The 18,616-nt window shown below is 46.5% G+C and overlaps 1 protein-coding gene across 1 annotated transcript in view; it reads left to right on the plus strand.

The window, feature by feature from the left end:
• The first annotated feature begins 4,868 nt into the window (after window positions 1-4,868).
• Window positions 4,869-18,616, plus strand: part of Kcnk13 (potassium two pore domain channel subfamily K member 13) — a 183,975-nt gene continuing 170,227 nt past the window's right edge. The window contains exon 1 of the mRNA XM_004635131.2: window positions 4,869-5,794. Coding sequence (XP_004635188.1) covers window positions 5,461-5,794 — 334 coding nt within the window. The 5' untranslated portion in view covers window positions 4,869-5,460. The remainder of the gene's footprint in view (window positions 5,795-18,616) is intronic.

Below are 18,616 nucleotides of genomic sequence, written 5' to 3' on the forward strand. Positions count from 1 at the left end.
CACACAAACATTTTTGAAGTTCATTTTACAATCAGACCGAAGTAACAATACTTAAGATTTATAAGATATGCAAGGTCTTTGCATGAAACTTGCTTGTGAGACTTAAATGTATGGAGAAAAATCTCACTCATGAATTATCAAGATGTCAGTATTGCCCAAAATAGATACAACACCATCCTAATCAAGATCACACAGCCTTTTTCTGATGAAATTAACAAGCTGATTCAACACATTATGGAAACAAATATTTTATTTCAAAAAGCAAAATCTTCCAAAGATGAGCAAACAACTGCCTATTTTGTAAGATAATAATATCATTAAGCTTCTCTTCTGGAGGGTTAACAACTTAAGTTTGCAGACCAAAAATTAGAGAAAAAGAAGGACAGCAAGGACAGCCAACATTTTGGCTCTAGCCTTTCAAGGTCAGTGAGGACTCAGGACATAGGAGAACTTGTACTGTAACATCCTGTAACTCAGTTGTGTCCCAAATTTTCTGATCAAGGAGATTACGGTCCAAGAGGAAAGTGATGGCTTAGAGTGTGCCTAAGGAGAGTCATATGGAGAAAAAACATTTTCTCAGGCTTTCACAGAGAGCAAATTGGTCACACAATGGCTGTGACTCATCCACATGGCTGACACTGACAAAGGAAATCCTGAGGGGATTTGACTGACCTTGTCAGATACAAAAGTTACATTTCTTGTTATATAGGTCTTGCTTCATCTTGGTCTTAACCATCGAGCAGGAAAGTATAAAAGCAAGATATAAAAAGTAAAGCCATATGAGCTGTAAAAGGCTAAAGTCAACAACTGCTGACATTGCCAGTCCTGTGAATAACCCACTACTATTATGGACTACTGGACTATATTGGATTATTTTGCTGAATTCACACATCTACAATATTTAAATAGCAATGGAATACCCATCTCTGACAAAAGTAAACAAAAAAAGGGGGATACAAATGGACCATTTTGTATCTGTATATACAGAATAATTAAGATAGATATATAGCTACTTTTAATTCAATGAGAAGAAAGATTTGTATTAATAGTGTTTGGACAGGATATCATATCTGCATCTTGCACTATGAATAAGCACTACAAAGACAGCCATATGCAATGTACTACTTATTGAAGCTGTCCTACTAATCAGTTTTGAAACTGTCTCATTGCTATTTGTTTCTCAATAAAATTAATTTTTAAAAAAAGATGAGCAAAGTTAGAGGATTGTACTCCTGACATCAAGATTCACTATGAAACTACAAAAAATTAAATGCTGTGGTATTAGCGTAAGAGTGGAGAAATGAACAAAATACAGATCCCTGAAATCCATTTCTATTTATCTTTTCAACAAAATGCACTGGTATAAGTGGATATCCACATGAATGAATCTCAACCCTAATCTCACACCACACAAAACTTTAAAGTGGACCAAAGACCCACATATGAAACCTGGGAGGAAGAAGACAAAACATATGCAACCTTGAGGGAGGTAATGCTTTATAAGTATACAAACGCCACCAGGGATAGAAGATTAATACATTGGGCTTCATCAAAATTAAAAACTTGTCAGGAAATAGATGTAAGAAAATAGTCAAGCCAAAGGTAGGAAATAGTTGTAAGATGTATATCTAAGAAACAGTATCCTAGATACATATAGAATCCCTAAAACTTAAATGTTAGAAACCAGCTTTTTAAATGAGTAAAATTTCCACAGATAAATATTACAAAGAAAGATATGCAAATGGCCAACAAACACATCAGGGGAATGCAGATTAAAACCCCAATGAGATAATGCTATATATGTGCCAAAATACACTGGATTTAGAATTAACACAACTCATGAGGATCGCATCTGGAACTAGTATGCATTATTAGTCAGAACAGGTATTCTGAAAAAGTGTCAGGCATTTTCTTAAAAATCTAAGTACAGACCTGTTCTAGAGCTAGCAATTCCTCTTGTAGGTACTTTATCCAAGAGACAAGAAACACATCCACAGTTGTATAAGAATGTTTGTTCCTAACACAGGGGCCAGGGTTTCAATCCCTGGACCTGCAGTGCTGGCCCCGCCCCTGGGGCACAATGAGACAGCAATTGAGACTGGGCATGGTGGTGCGCACCTTTAATCCCAGCTCTTAGGAGGCTGCAAACAGGCGGATCACTACAAGTTCGATCTAGTAGTGAGGCCCTGAACATCCTGTAGACCCTTCCCTAAAATACAAAAAAAAAAAAAAAAAAAAAAAAAAAAAGAATGTTCCTAACCATTTTATTTATGATGACTAAAACTTCTAACACTCTTATCTTCTACCAGTAGGAGAGTGAATAAAACTATGGTATATCAAACAATGAAAATTTAGCAACTGAAACATAGTACTAAGATACACCACATGGATAAACTTCAAAAACAATGTTGTACAAAGACATTTCATGTTTCTGTCATTTTGGAGACTTAAAACAGTTGTGTAAAGGCAAGAAATTTTTTTTGAGAGAAAATATTTTCTTCTGGGGGTTCATATGTGGGAATTTACTGAAAAGGAACTTTCAGGAATTCTGATCTGTTGGTGATATTTGTTGGATAGGTTACTTAAATTAATGTTTGGCTTCCTAGATGTGCACATCTATCAGAATTAACCTAATCGCTGATATACCTAAAATGTGTGCACTTCATTATATTCAGTAATTAATGATTTTTTCCAAAAGAAAAAATCCATAAAGAGTGAACATTAAATAATGTTAGAAGTACTGGGGATGGAAGGGAAAGTGTCCAGCTTTTTTTTTTTTTTCCTAAATTGTGGGTTGGCACCCCGGCTTCCAGTGTGCTTGACAAAAACTGCATTTGAGACAGTGCCTTGCTAACCGCCCAGGACACGGTCAGACTTGTAATCCTTCGGGCTTGAGTAACACACACCTGGAATCCAGCACTCCGAGGCTGAGGCAGGATAACAGCAATTCAAACCTAGCACAGTCATTTTCACTCTTAGTGTGACTCTGTCTCAGAATTTAAAAAATAAAAGCTAGGATGTAGCTCAGTGTGCTGGCTTTAGGTTCAGTTGGGGGGGTAGGGGAGGGGTTGAGGCGGCCCGAGTGTTGCAGTCCTATCTCAGCTTCCAGAGTAGCCCGACAGGTGTCCACACCTTGTTGAAATGCATCCTAAGTGAATATATTAATGGATGGGAAAAGGGACAGATAGATAGTAAATACACAATAGTGCGGTGTTAATTGTAGAATCCGTGTGGTGGGTATGCGAGAATCACTGTAAAATTTGTGTAACAGGGCTGGGGAGATAGCTCGGTGGTCTAAGCTCTTGCCTGGCAAGCTCAAGGACCCGGGTTCAATCCCTGGTACCACATGCCATGCTGACCCCAGAACCCTGGGTGCGCCGTGCCAGCCACCAAAACCGGGTGTGGCGGTGCACGTCTGTAATCCCAGTGCTGGGTAGGCTGAGATAGGAGGGTCATGAGTCCCAGCTGCAGTTCAAGACCCTGTACCAAATAAAGATTTTAAATTGTTTTAATTTGTCTAACTTTTTTGTATGTTTGAATTTTTTATAAAAAATTTTGACAAAATAATTACAGTATCTACCCTGGGTATATAGACATTCCTCTACACTATTACACCAAAACTGTCCTTCCATAGGGTAGGTGAAAGAGGGACGTCCGGGGAGTAGCGGAGCAAGAAAATTACTAGCATATTTGGACTTTGGATAAAAAGCAACAGAGCTGTGTTTCATCTAAATCACTTGATTTACTAAGCCGGACTAAGAACCCTTCATCTCTGTTCCTGATGAGTGTCGTGGGTAGGTGGGTCTCCTGGGACCACTCTCAGGATGCCAGAGAATTGCTTTCAGCTCTCAGATGCCCACGTATCCATTCCTTTGCGCATCCATTTTCCTTTCCCTCATCCCGGGAGCAGGTCATTCAGAGGGGCCCCGGCATGACTGGGCACACCCTGGGGGCGAGATGTGTCCGAAGGGGACAAAGCGCCCTCTCCTGGCGCCGCAGGGGCCCACCGACTAAGCTTCCGACCCGCCTCATCACCCACCCCCGGGATATGCGCACCCGGTGGGAGCATCGCTGCCCCGTGGTTGGTCTGCGGAGCGCTGGGGGTCTACCGGGGACACCAAGGGCGGAGGCGGCCGGATGGCCGGGCGGCCGGGAAGCGGGCGAAGGGGTGGAGTCGCTGCGGTTGGCAGCAGCGCGGTTCCACCTGTTGCAGCGTCGGACCGCTCAGACCTTTAATCCCAGCCCCACTCTGCAGGGCCCGGCAGGGCCACGCGAGGGGCAGTCTGGCCAGAGCAGAGGGTGCTCCATGCGAGGTGAGACGGGCACAGCCGCCGCGCGGGCGCCCACAGGGAGGTGGGTCCCTGGGAAGGCACCCCGTGCTTACCACGGGTGGTCTGTGCGGGGTAGGGGGCGCATTCCGCGCAGCCCATGCGGCACAAAAGCACTAAGGAGCCTCAGGCAGCCAAGCCGGGTGGAAGCCATGGAGCCCTCAGGGGTCGCGGTCCCCGGGCCGCTGACCCTGGGTGTGCTCCGGCGCTGGGCTGGCAGAGCCGACCCTTGGGGGCAGGGGACGCTCCCGCGCAGGACTCCGAGGCCAAGGGCGAGCTGCCCCGGGCAAGGGGCGGGAGGGCGCCCAGGGAGTTCCTCCTAACTTCCTTCGCTGCCCTGTTCCACCCTTCCTCTCCGGTCTCTCCCCAGTGGATCTAGCTGCTGGATGCGGCGCAGCGTGGGCGCCGGGCAGAAGGTCCTTCCCGCAACGCAGCTCTGCGCTGTCCCTGGGTTGATGCGCCGGCTCTGGACCCGCCGCTGCTGCTGCTGCTGCTGCTGCTGAGACCTGGCAGCCGGGGCAGTGACTCGAGAAGCTCGGGGATCGGGACGACACCGCCACTAGAACGCACTTAGATGGCAGATCCATCCGGGGAGGCAACTCCGAAGCCAGCAGACACCCCCGCGCCCTAGCTACTGCGGTTTAAGAAATGCTGGTCAAAGACACCAAGGCCACTGGGCTTCGCTTACCCGCCGACTTCTGGGGACCCCTGCCCCTCGACCTTCGCTGCCGTGGAAGTTAAGTCGCGGGAGTTTGCAAAGAAGATGCGCCACGCCCCCTCCCCAACCTGAGCCGGGGTGGAAGCCCAGCTCGCGCACCCTCTTGCAGAGCACAGGCGACTCTGCGCCCCGACACCCATAGTCAGCGCTAAGGAGAACTCCAGGGCGGGAGGGGGCGATTGGTGGTGGCGGCGGCGAAAAGCGGATACGAAACCCGGAGTCTAGGCGGACGTGGGGATCTCTGGTGCGAGAGGGACAGAGGCGGCCGCGCAGGGATCCTCGCGGCCTGGGGCAGCGTGCGGTGGTCATGGACGAGCCCGCCGCGGGGTGTCTGGGGGCTGGCTGAGCGCCCTTCCCCGGGCGTGGGCGCGAGTCCACCGTGGTCCCGAGGGGACCTGGCCCCAGGGCCAGACCATGGCCGGCCGGGGTTGCAGCTGCACTCCGGGCCACCTGAACGAGGACAACGCGCGCTTCCTGCTGCTCGCTGCGCTCATCCTGCTCTACCTCCTGGGCGGCGCCGCGGTTTTCTCGGCGCTGGAGCTGGCGCACGAGCGCCAGGCCAAACAGCGCTGGGAGGAGCGCCTGGCCAACTTTAGCCGCAGCCACAACCTGAGCCGCGAAGAGCTGCGCGGCTTCCTCCGCCACTATGAGGAAGCCAACAGGGCGGGCATCCGCATGGACAACGTCCGCCCACGCTGGGACTTCACCGGCGCCTTCTACTTCGTGGGCACTGTCGTGTCCACCATAGGTAAGTGAGCCAGCGGCCTCCACTTTCCCGGCTGGGCAGGAACGAGCCTCTCAGCCTTCTGTTCATCCGTGGTACGCGCCGCCAGGTGAGCTCTCTGCTGTCTGATCAACAGGTGTGAGTGCCTTCCTGGTACTCTAACTGTGGGCCCTGGGCTGCAGCACCTGTGAGCTCCTTAGACAGGCAGTGTAAGGAGACCCCTGCCCAGACCGCCTGAGTCAGATGCGCCTTATACCCACTCCTAGGGGAACTCAGTGATCCTTAATTTGAGGAAACTCTGCTCTAGAGATTTTCGGTCTTTAGACAGGGCTGAGTTCGTGAACTCTGGGGAGAAAGCTTACAATAATGAAACCAAAGGACGTTTATTAAGGACACTCACTGGTCAGAGGGAAAACCCCAATTTAAGAAAACTCTGTCCCTGACTTCATACTTATAGAGAAACTCAGACAGAATTCCAGATGGAAAGTGTCAGGCGAAAGTGTAAATGAGGAGGTGAAGCCTGCGAAAATGCTTTCTGCTTGGAGGAACCAGGGAAGTAGAAGCGACCTTTGGGCTGAACAAGTTACTGTTTTGTGCGACTTGGGTTTGACGCCTAAAGCTGATGTGCATGCATTCAGGGTTAGGGGAGAAGTGCTTGTGGGGCCCCGAGGGCTGGCTGACCTCCTTGGAGCGGCAGAAGGAAGTAAAGCTAGGAAGGCCTGATGGCTAAGGGGAGTGAGGGGTCCTTTACTGCCAGACTAAGGGATCAGAACTTACAGGAGGCAGTGAGAGCTGCTGGGAATTTTGAGCAAGGAGGCAGCCTTGTTACCTTCAGTTATGCCTCTGTTCTCATGAAATAAAATGATGGCGTGTGTGTGTGTGTGTGTGTGTGTGTACACGTGTACAGTACATCCCGGAAGTGAGGCAGTTACAAGGAGAATTGAGGCTCCCACACATCCCATGTTATGCACACAATCTGCCAGGGGTCATGTAGCAGGTAGGAAGAGCCATTCCCTGGTCTGACTCCTCACGGACCACCTCTTAAGGTTAACCTAGGAAGCCTGGGTTTCAGCTGGCCAGGGGAGGGCAAGCAGAGAGAACTGGCATGACTGGGGACAGGTGGGCATTATCTGAGGTGCTTGGTGCTGAATGACCCACTTGTAACCTGCATCCCAATGTGGTGTCTATGCCCAGAAGTGGACCATGGTGACGCCACACAGTAAACGGGAGTCTGGCAAGAGAATCTCAGAGTAGACACAGTGATGGTGAGAAGCCCCAGGCCCTGCAGGGAATAAATGAGGAGGAGTGTCCCCTATTGTTCCCACCCTCAGCCCAGTCCTTGCTGGACTCTCTAGGGAGTGTTTCACAGATCTCTCATTGAGTCACCTCCCACGTCCTTGCAGACAGCTCTAGATCGTCTCCTAGGGGAGGCTTGGGTGGACAGCCTGAATAGGATGTGCTCTGGTACTTACCTTGAGTCTGTTGTGTTTTGCTTAGCAAGTGGAGGATTTTTATTTTCCAGCTGAATTATATTTGAACTAGGGAGCTAGTCTTGCTAGGAGAGTGGAGGGACTAGATCCTCCCCACCACCAAGCACTTTTTGGTGCTCTCTGTGGATGTGGAGGTAGGAAAAGGCAAGGTCTGTGTGTGCACTGGTGACCATCCTGGCACTGGGAATTGGGAAGGCCAAGGGCTGGTGGTCATGTAGGAACATGGACTTTCAGCTGCAAATGCAAGAATGTAGCAAGTGAAGTAGAACAAGATCTGGCCACAGAGACTGGGGTTGGAACACTGAGTCCTTACCTCGGTAACTTGGCCCAGTTTCTTAACTCTTTTGAGTCCATTCCTTTGGTAGTAGAGTCTGGCAAATTGTAGTTGTTAGTTAACCACAAGTCCTGCTCCCCCTCATACACCTTGTCTTGGCCTGCTTGCCTTCTGGAGTTCCTTCAAGGGACAATGAGCTTGCGTAGGGGAAGGCAAGTTAAAAAGAACAAAGCATTGTCTATGCATGATTATTTTTACTTCCTCATTCTTAACATTTCCTTTTTGAATTATTTCAGTCCTTGCTATCATAACAGCACCTACTGTTCCTCGTTAGTTATTACAGCAGCCATTTGTACACTGGTGTTCTTAGTTGCATTATTCACAATAGCTGAAAGTGGAGACACCAAAGATAACAGCCCTCCAGACTAGCTTCCAGCCTTGGGGTTGCTGACAAGGTCACACCCTGCCGTGCTTTCCAACACAGACAAGTGCCCGGGCTGGCATGGAAACAAGAGCAGGCATCAACCACTTGCTTCCTCAGCAGCCGGAAGTCAAGTGTACTGAAAGGAAAGTTGCTGAAGGGTTATCTAGATGCGGGGATGCGCTGGAGTGGGCTAACAAGATAATCCCAGCTCATGCACATCTCAGATGCGCAGACGCACAGTACTCCGTCCTGCCTTGTGGTTACCTTGCAAGGTACATGAACAGATTTTCCACAAGAGTTTGTATTCATTTTAATTGAACAAAACAATTCCACTGGGGCCCATTTGGCCCTGGGTGTGGTTCATGGTGAGCAGTTGGGTAGCAGCACTGCCCGGTGAGGTTCTCAGGGCTCAGCCCTGAGCTAGCAGGTGTGTGGTGTGGCCTGCTCTGCGCATCACCTGGGTGGCACTGAGCTGGGTGCTCTGGGAGAATCTGTTTTTTCCACGTGGAATCAAGGCTAAAGAAAGAGCTTTTGAAATCAAATTATATGAGGCCGACACAATAAAAAGCTGGGAATCACTGTTGTACTGTATCAAGGAGCAAGCTAACAGCCAGGATGAATGGCCATTCAGAAAAAAATAAAAACATCGCATCAGTGCTAATGGATTTTTCACGTGTCAAGATTTCAATCCCACACCAAATGGCACTTTACGTTTTGCAAAGTATTAGTGCAAACCTGATGAGATAGGAAAGGATGTCCTTGATTTCTTCTTACAATTATAGAAGCTGAGATACAGAGGACTTAAACATTTGCTTAACACCAACAGCTTTAAAGTGGCAGACTCAGATTAGAACCCAGTTTTGTTTAGTATTTAATGATAAAAGAAATATATATTTGGGTCTGGGGAGATATCTCAGCGGTTGAAGCACCTGCCTGGCAAGTGCAAGGATGTAGGTTTGATCCCCAGTACCACATGCTGTGCTGTGTCCTGGAACCCCAAGTGAGCTGAACTGGCCAGCTACCAAGGCTGGGTGTGGTGGCGCACATCTGTAATTCCAGTACTGGGGAGGCTGAGACAGGAGGATCACTACGAGTCTGAGCTGCATAGCGAGACCCTGTACCAAATAAATAATTTTTTTTTTAAAAAAAAGAAAGGAATACGTATTCATTTAGAAGATGAGTTGGTGTCTTAGTCCTTTCTAGTGCTAACAACACAATAGTACAGACTGGAAATTATAAAGAAAAGAGGTTTGTTTTGGTCCACATTTCTGGTTCAAGCTCAGAGGTCCAGCGCTAGTGATGGCTTCCTGCTGGGAAAACCCTCCTGGGTGCAGAGTGTCACATCATGAGAGATGCACAGTGTATCTGTGTCTATGTCACCTGTGTTTTTCATCAAGCCACCAGGACTCAGTCACACATCCCCACTTGGTGGTCCTGACCTCCTCCTAAATACCCCTGGGAGCAGCTACTAAGGTGAAGTTCATCCCTCTTTATACCTCACAAATTCCAATGGGAGTTTCACAGGAGACACCATAGTAGATGGGACAAGTGGAAAGAAGTAGAAAATCACACATCACGATGCATCCAACAAAAAGCACTGCTGATATTCGGATGTCTCATATTCTGTTGAACCTAAAGCGCTATTTTATTGCGCCCTTAGGAAAGAAAGGCTGCCAGTTAAACCCTGACGTGCTGGCAGTGTGAGATGCATCTCAGTTTGGGAACTAAGAAAAGGTTGGGGAAGGATGCATCCGAAGATCACCGCAGTATGTTTTGCTTCTTATTGTTTTCCACACTGCCATTGACAGATGAACATATGTTTGTAATTAAGTAAAAATAAATCATAATTAAAATTTCCTTATACCAAAGTTGACTAATTTTTAAATATTTACTAAAGGTACTTTAAATATCTATTTTTTTTAAAGTTCATCTTCTCCGTATCAACTCGTTATTTCTTTCCCCATTTTTTTTTTAATCAGAAGCAAAGAGATGGTGTGTTAATGTATGTGTGTGCTTTATATTCCAAGAATTTTAGCCCCTCATCCAAAGGCTAAATGTTAGCATCATGCTTTCTATCCTTCGTTTTCTGTTTAATATTGTTACTTATTACTCAGAAGGGAAATATTTCTCATTTGTATTTATCTTCATCTTTCAGTCTTTTTCTTATACTTTCCTCCATTATCTTCGTGTTTGAAAATCTTTTCATAGCTAGATCCTATGGAATGCAAATTTTGTTCAGTGTTTTTCTAGCTGCTGTCCATTTCCAGTCCTAGCAGTAGTTTTGAAAGCATTGTAGGGTCAGGGAGTTAGCTCAGTGGTCTAAATGCCTGCCTGGCAAGCACAAGGACCCGGATTCAGTCCCTGGTACCACAAACTGTGCCAGCCACCGAGTCCGGGCATGTACCAAGTCCTGCAGTCCTAGCACTGGGAAGGCTGAGCCAGGAGGATCACTATGAGTCTGAGCTATATAGTGAGACCATGTACCAAATATATTAATAAATAAATAAATAAAACAAAATTTAAAGCACTATAATGCACTGTTCCATGTGGGGATTTTTTGTTTTGTTTTTTGGGTTTTTTGTACCAGGGATCGAACTAAGGAACTTGCCCTTGCCAGTCTCTTGCGCCACTGAGCTATCTCCCAGCCCTGCACAGTTCCATGTGAACAGTGGCAGCTGTATTTTGCAATCCTAGCTGAGGCACAACACAGAGTCCTGTGAAATAAGGACAGAGAGAAGAGCTGAAGAGGGTTTGCACTCACTCATGGCAGGGTAGGAAGCTCATCCTTAGAGCTATCTCGTAAAATGTCCTGGGAAACCTCATACTGTCCACTTTGAGAATCCTGCATTGGTTTAATGATGGGATTCGTGTGCAGCTCAGGCTGCCCTTGAACACACAATCCCTCTATGTCAGCCTCCTGAGGGCTGGGATTGTAGGTGTGCATCATCACACTCAGCTCTGCGGAAGTAACTTTCTCAGGAGACCCACACTAAGGTGACCAGGTGCATCTGAGGAGTTCAAGTCCCCAGCTGGCAGTTCAGATCATGTGTGAGCTCTGGGTTTCTCCCCTGGGGAGCAAGAAGGACAGGAAGTCCCCCACTGTTGTTGCTCAGTGGTAGGACTGTTCATCAAAGTGACTTCATATGGGACCCTTGATCACCCTAGAAGGTGAAGCTCCCAAGTTACTTGTCCACTGTGCACCCACCCATCTTCGTAATGGAAGAGCAACAGTTGTAGTCTCTTATTTCTTCCTGTTGTCATGGTAACACATGATGTAGTCATCCCCAAATACATACTATTCTGTTTTTTCTTTCCTTGTAAGTTGCTTCCTAATAGTTCCTAATAATTTCATGTGTCTGTATTAATGCAGAATTGTTTGTCCTCAAATATTTCTACTTGGTGGGTATATGTGAGATGTTTGCTATTGTGTGTAATAGAACCTATGGAACTTATTTTGTGCACAGTGCATGCCAAACTCAGTCTTAAGCACAGATCCTTTTATGTATTTCGTGGTTCTAAGAGCTCCGTTGGGTAGGCGCCATTAACATTCTCCTGTCACAAGCAGGGGTTCAGAGGCTTAGAATCTGAAGTTATCCAGCTGGAAGTAACTGTGCCATCTCTTCATAGCAGGCACTGGTATATATTTCCTTGCCTTTTCTTCCTTTTCCACTTGTGGGAAGAATTCCTAATCAATGACACCATGACCTCTTTCTTCGGGGATGATAGCCCTTTGGGCGCCCTGTGTGAATAAGAAGACAGTAGCAATCTGGCTAACAGACTCCCGGGGGAGATTTGTGGTCCCATCGGGTCTGTGCTGCCACAGGCCCAGGCTTGAGTGGAGTTCTGCTTCCCTCCCAGAAGGCCACATAGACAGAATCCCATGCTCCATCCTCATGTCACATAGGCCCCTCAACGTTGTAACATCCTTTCTGTCACTGTATCAACAAGGGAAGCCTGCCCTGGACCTTGATCTCCAGTTCAACACACATGATCCCCAAGCCACTTCCTGGCTTGGTCTGTAAGCTCTGGGGAGGTTGGCTCTGACCTTACCAGTCTCGGGCTTCCCTTGTATTCAGCAGCTGATGACCGTCGCAGTGGTGTGGAGCCTGCTCATCAGCCAGAACAGCTGTGGTTTTATACGGTTTTCTAAGGAACTATGTATTTTGGGCCGTGCAATTTTAGCCATAAAGTATCATCAAATAATAAGGATAACGATGGTTACCTTCAAAGTGGTTACTCAGAGTACAGGACATGAAAGAAAGAAAGAAAGAAAGAAAGAAAGAAAGAAAGAAAGAAAGAAAGAAAGAAAGAAAGAAAGAAAGAGGTAGTAACACAAACCTTTATAATAGGATGAGTATCATAGTCAACTATCTTATTGACTCAAAATTTATTGGTGTGTGTATAAAACCAGTCCTCTGATGTGCAGGGTTTTTCCCTAGTTTTTCATAAATGCAGGTCCCCTCGATGGTTAAGATAAATACTCTTATGTATTCTCTGTTTGCACTTTAGCTCATCTCAGATGTTATTGAAAAGGGCTGCTTTTTAAAAGATTCACTACGTAATGAAGCTTTGCTGTATTACTAAAATTGTCGCATAGTGATTTAGAGTGTGACTGTTTGACAATTCCCTTTTCTATTTTTCAAGTGTTTCCTTGTATTCTGGTGTCTAGCTGTATGTGTACTTCAGCTGATTTTTTCCATAATGTTAGAACTGTGGCTGGAAGAAGTATCCACAGCCATGCTCCAAACAAAGCCAAAATAAGATTTTATTGGGTATCTTAGAGCATGTAAGCTCAGTATTGTGGTTTTTGCTACTTGTATAAATTGTATTATTTTTCTGTTTACCCTTCATGCTTTATGTGCTAACATCTTTTCTTTTTCCAGTACTGGTGTTTGGACCTCGGGCTCATTCATGCATGTGGGGCAAAGGCCCAACCACTGAGCTGCATGATTTTATTTTCTATTCTACAGATGGGTCTCATTAAGTTGCCCTGGCTGGCCTTGAACTTGGGATCCTCCTGCCTCAGCTTCCTGGGGAGCTAAGATTATAGGCATATCCCTCAGTGCCCAGCACTAACATCTGCTTTTAAACACAGATGTTACCAAACATCTGCACAGTATTAGATACTTGCTGACTTTTTGACTATCTCTTTGGTTATAGCTTTTAGTATTTTTTTTTTTAATTTATGTATTTGGTGCAGGGTCTCACTATGCAGCTTGGACTCCTAGTGATCATCCTGTTTTCAGCTTCCTCAGCGCTGGGATTACAGGTGTGTGCCACCACGCCTGGACTTGGTGGCCAGCTCAGTGCACCCCTGGGCAGGGCTGGTGCAGCATGTGGTACCTGGGATTGAACCCCTGTCCTTGCGCTTGCCTAAGCAGGTGCTTAGTCCACTGAGCATTCTCGCTAGCCATTCTATTATTTTTGTTTTAAGTAACCACTTAATATATTTTTGTCTTTTTTAAAACTAGCTTTAGGGCTGGAGAGATGGCTCAGTGGTCTAAAGCACCTACTTAGAACAAGCTTAGCAAAGTATCAGGGACCGCGGTTCAATCCCCCAGCACCACATGCCAGCCAGCCCCGCCCCCTGGTGGGCTGAGCTGGCCACACACACACACCACACTCTCTCTCTCTCTCTCTCTCTCTCTCTCTCTCTCTCTCTCTCTCTCAAATAAAAAAAATTATTAAAAAAAAATAAAACTAGCTTTAGACTTTGCTTTGTATAAGGAAATTTGGTGATGTACTATTAGGTTTCATTTATATTACTCTCATTCACTGCATTCCTTATTTTTGTTTTCAGTGTTATATTTTTATTATGTGGGGTTAGCTATTCTTTTATCATTTTAAATGTGATCAAGAAGAAAAGCTTATCTCAACCACCTGAGGATTAGAGACCAGATATTTTCATGTTTATAAATAAAGTTGAGATCCCTTTCTGAATGATACAGAATCTTTCTTCTTTGAAATAACTCACTCCTTCCAACCTCCTGCCTCCCAGATCCCCCATGTATCTTACTGGAAATGACATACCTACATCCTTGGAAGCTGCCTTATATCATCCCATTGAATAGCCAAGAGTCCATGCTGCCTCCCCAGCCTTTTCTCCTTACTGGTCTTGAGGACTTACCTTTTCTTTTTTAAAACTCTTTCTTAAATAAAATAAAATTATAATAATAAAAAAGAAATGAACAAAAAATAAAATAAAACACTTTAAAAATTTATTTATTTATTTATGTGTGTGTGTGTGTGTGTGTGTGTGTGGCCAGCTCAGCCCACCAGGGGGCGGGGCTGGCTGGCATGTGGTGCTGGGGATTGAACCGCAGTCCCTGTGCTTTGCTAAGCTTGTTCTAAGTAGGTGCTTTAGACCACTGAGCCATCTCACCAGCCCCTAAAACTCTTTTTTTTAATTTATGTGTTTGGTGCAGGGTCTCACTACACAGGTAGGACTTGTAGTGATCCTCCTGGGGTTTTTTGTTTGTTTTTTTGTTTTCATTTTTGTTTTCTTTAGTACAGAGTCTACAGGATCTCACTATATAGATCAGACTCCTAGGGCTCCTCCTGTTTTCAGCCTCCCCAGCACTGGGATTACAAGCCTGCGCCACCATGCCCAGACTCAGTTGCTGGCCCAGCGCACCCTGGGGGTGGGGCCAGCACTTGGCATGTGGGGCCGGTTCTGGAGATCAAGCCCCAATCCCTGCGCTTGCCTAAGCAGGCACTTAGTCCACTGAGCTATCTCGCTGGCCGCACTTTTTTTTTAAAATCTCTTTATATGCATTTCTACTTCCTTTCTTCTTCTTCTACATCTGGACCTTTGGGCTTTGGTTGATCTTTTACTGGACACCATAGGATTTTTTTTTTTTATCTTTGTTTTTGCTTTCACATAGAAAGAAAAGTCAAGAAAATTAAGCTTCAGGAAAGTTGCTTTCCTTTTGTGGATCTGAAAATAATGCCTGACTTAGCACCACATATAGGGAGAAAAGCAGAAGCAACTGTGCATTGGTTACCTGCTTCTGCAGTGCTGCATGCCTGGTGTTACCCCGGCGCCCACGCCCACAACCTCCAGGAGTATTGGCCTCTGTCGCCTGCAGTATTATTTCCTTGTCTCAGTAGTTACAGAAGAAATTACAAATGTGTCAGTTGTGGATCGCGCTGTGCTGCTTGTAAGAAAAAGCTCCAGGAACAATGGCTTAGGCCCACGGAAATTACCTTCTCACATCCCAAGAGCAGAAGAGGTCCAGCGAGTCCCAAGGCCACCAGCATCGGAGCCCTTCTGCACCTGTGTGGTGGTAGGCTTACGCCCCGGCTTGCTGCTAGCCGTGGGAGCTCCAGGAATGGTGATCACCATCAAGATGGGAGGACAGAAGGGGACAAAGGGATGTGTCAGCTGAATGCTTCTTTGAAAATGAACTTCTCTGAGCTGTGACTTCCACTTAGAGCTCCTTGGCCAGAACTGTGTCATACTGTCCCTCCCACCCTCTGTCTGCCTGGGAACTCAGTGCCATCACGATGTTATTCTGGAGGGGAAGGTAAAGGCAATATGCCTGTAATCCCAGCACTCTGGAAGGGAAGACAGGAGGCTCATAGTTCCAGCACAGCCTGGAAAACTTCATCACTTAGCAAAATATTGTGTCAAAATAAAGAATAAAAAAGGTGGGGTGGTGGGGTGCCAAGGCCCTGGGTTCCTGTAAGTAGATTTCGTATATGTATAATCTGAGTGCTGTCTGCAGACGAGTGGCATTTTAGCAGATACCTTGTAATGACCGATGTCTAAATATCCTCTTTGTTCCTCTCTTCCTGCCGTTCTTTCCCAACCCGTAACAGCTGTCACGGTTCTTGACGGTCCTTATCTCTCTCTTCTCCGGGAAGACTTCATCAGTCAGTCTTGCTCCTGAGTGGGGCCAACTCATTTCCTTTTCAGTTTCTGGGCCTGTTTTCTATAAGCTGCCGCAATTTCCAACAGAAGCTTGAGAGCTTTATTTGGAGGGCTCAAAATTTAAACATATGCTACGTTTGGCATTTTCCTCAGGAGCGCCTGTGTCCTTAATCCTGGCTGTTGGGACTTTCTGCTCCAGATGTTCTATTTTGGCAAGTGAAGCAGGCACACTCTACTGTTTCTCAAGCTACTGTGTTGGGAGAAGTTTTGGGTTTGGTTTGGTCTGTTTGCTTTAGAGCCTGTGGCCCCAGCTATTGAGGGAGCTAAAGCAGGAAGATCACAAGTTCAAATCCCACCTGGGCAACTTAGCAAGACCTTGTCTCAAAATTAAAAAAAAAAAAAAAAAGTATAAAAGGACTGAGCTTGTAGCTCAAATAAAGAGTACCCTTAGATTAGTTACCACACAAGGAAGGAAGGAAGGAAGGAAGGAAGGGAGAAAGGAAGGAAGGAAGGCAGGAAGGCAGGCAGGCAGGGAGGGAGGGAGGGAGGGAGGAAGGAGGGAAGGAAGGAAGGAAGGAAGGAGAGAGAAGAGGGAAAGAAGGAGAACTGGAAAAAGGAGAAAAAAATGTGTGAAAGCGGAAAGGGGTGAGGTCCAATCAAATACACAGGAAATATGGAGAACATTCATGCAATGCTGGATGCAGCCTGAATTTTGAGTCCTTCCATTAATTAGGAAAATATTCCTGGAGGACATTAGTCTCAAGGGCTGTTACAATTTTAAAATTATGATTTTCCTTGTCTCCTTTCTTTCTTTCTTTCTTTCTTTCTTTCTTTCTTTCTTTCTTTCCTTTTTTTTTTTTTTTTCCTCCGAATGCCTTCAGGGCAGGTTTGGCTGGCTTGAGTTGTGGGGATCGAACCACAGCAACCTGAGCCTGACTGCTTTGTTGAAGCAGCCGCTTAAAGAACTGAGCTAAGGGGCAGGCCCCATCCTTGTCTCCTTTCTACAGTGTCTTTATTTCTTTTTTGAAATACCATTGTTCCTTATACCCTACTTAAGATTCGTGTCTGAAAAGTGGTGGTGAAAGCGCATGCGGTTTTACTCTGTCGTGAAAGGTGTGCACCAGGTGCTGGGGAGATGGCTCAGTGGAATAAGTGCTTCCCTGGCAAGCGCAAGGGCCTGAGTTCAATCCCCAGTTCCACCAAAAAAAAAGAAAAAAAAAAAAAAAAAAAAAAAAAAAAAAAAAAAAAAAAAAAGGTGTGCATCTGACAGAGATCACAGCAAAGGGACTCTGAGCAGGATTTAATAGTAACCAACTGGCTTGCCATGCTTGTGTGAGTTTGTCCACGGTCTAGGCCCTCATCTGGAGTCAGGCAGTGGACTCACAGTAAGTGAACCTCTGTGAGTCACTGGTCCCTACCGAGACCTGTATTGGCCTGTGAAACTTTGACACCTCAAAGGGCAAGAAGATGCCTGACTCCAGCATCAATTAATTAAAAGGAGACTGCAGCTGCCGGCTCCAGGTCAACCTAAAGATAAAGTCATTTTCCTGATTGACATAATTTCCTACTTTGGAAAATACTTCCCAGTATCCTGCTAAGATGTTCATGGTTTAAGTATTCCCCTCCTTTGCTTGAAAATCTAATAAATACAGGCTGCCCAGAGAAGTTCTTGATCTTAGCCCCGGAGAAACTGGAATTCTGACTGTGGGTTGTGAACCTCCTGAAGCCCTGAGGTCACTCCATTTCTCTCATTTATTTAAGCCTTCACCATCTACTCGTTTGGGAGGTTGCAATCCTGATAAGTCTCCAATAACTAGGAGATGATATTCGCGTGATATGACCACCTAGAGACACTGCAGGGTGGATGTGCTAACAGCACCGGGTCAACCAGAAGTCCAGCCCCTTCTGCGCTGTGGGGCTGCCCCAGGCCTCAGGATGCACTGTGGCTGCTGGAGCACTGGCCATCACATCCACACTTTAGATGTAGAGTGGACAGAAGGGAGAGGCAGGGCACATCTTTTTCCTTTCCTGTCTCGGGTCAGTTTCTCTAAAAAGCAGACACTGGGCCAAGAACTTGGGCTCAACTGACTGGTTAAGGAAGACTAGCAAGAGAGCAAGGGAAAATGGAGAAGTCAAACCAGAGGTTGTCTTATGGGACTCTGGAGCATAAATGACCCCTGAGAGTTTGTCCGACCTTGAAACCAAGCAACTGGACTTTTATGCTCCCGCCCCAGTCAGTTATCACCTGTGGCTGGGGGTACAGGGGCCAAAACACCCAGGCTGTGGGTGTCTCCAGAGGGAGCCACCAGCAGTGAAGCCTGAAGCCACGGTGGCCATGGACCCACACACAGCTGCTGGAGGGCTGGAGTGAGATCTGGGTGTGGCCCTGCTGTGCAGGCTACAGGACACTTCCCAGAATTCCATGTGCTTCCCCTTACCCTAAATTCACCAAAACTTTGTCACAGGGTCAGAGTCAGCTAGGAGAGTAGCTGGACAGGAAGCCTTAGGGTGGGTAGTGATAGGTCAAGGAACAATACCCAGAACGCAGAAAGAAGACCCTGTCGCCCGGCATCCTTGGAAGGAGCTCTGCAGCCCTATGGGCAGTGAGTGAGGTCCGGGTCACATTCTACCCTGTGTCAGAGAAGGGAGGAAGCAGTGGACAGTGAAGAAGGGAGTGGCTTCCACAGGCAGAAGATCCTTGGCAGATGGGAGAAAGGAAAAGCGGAAGGGTAGAACCCAGGCACAGGCTAGTGCGGGTCACTTGGGAGACAGGGTTGCTGTCATC

Source organism: Octodon degus, unplaced genomic scaffold, assembly GCF_000260255.1.
Source record: "Octodon degus isolate 3935 unplaced genomic scaffold, OctDeg1.0 scaffold00070, whole genome shotgun sequence".
Lineage (NCBI taxonomy): Eukaryota > Metazoa > Chordata > Mammalia > Rodentia > Octodontidae > Octodon > Octodon degus.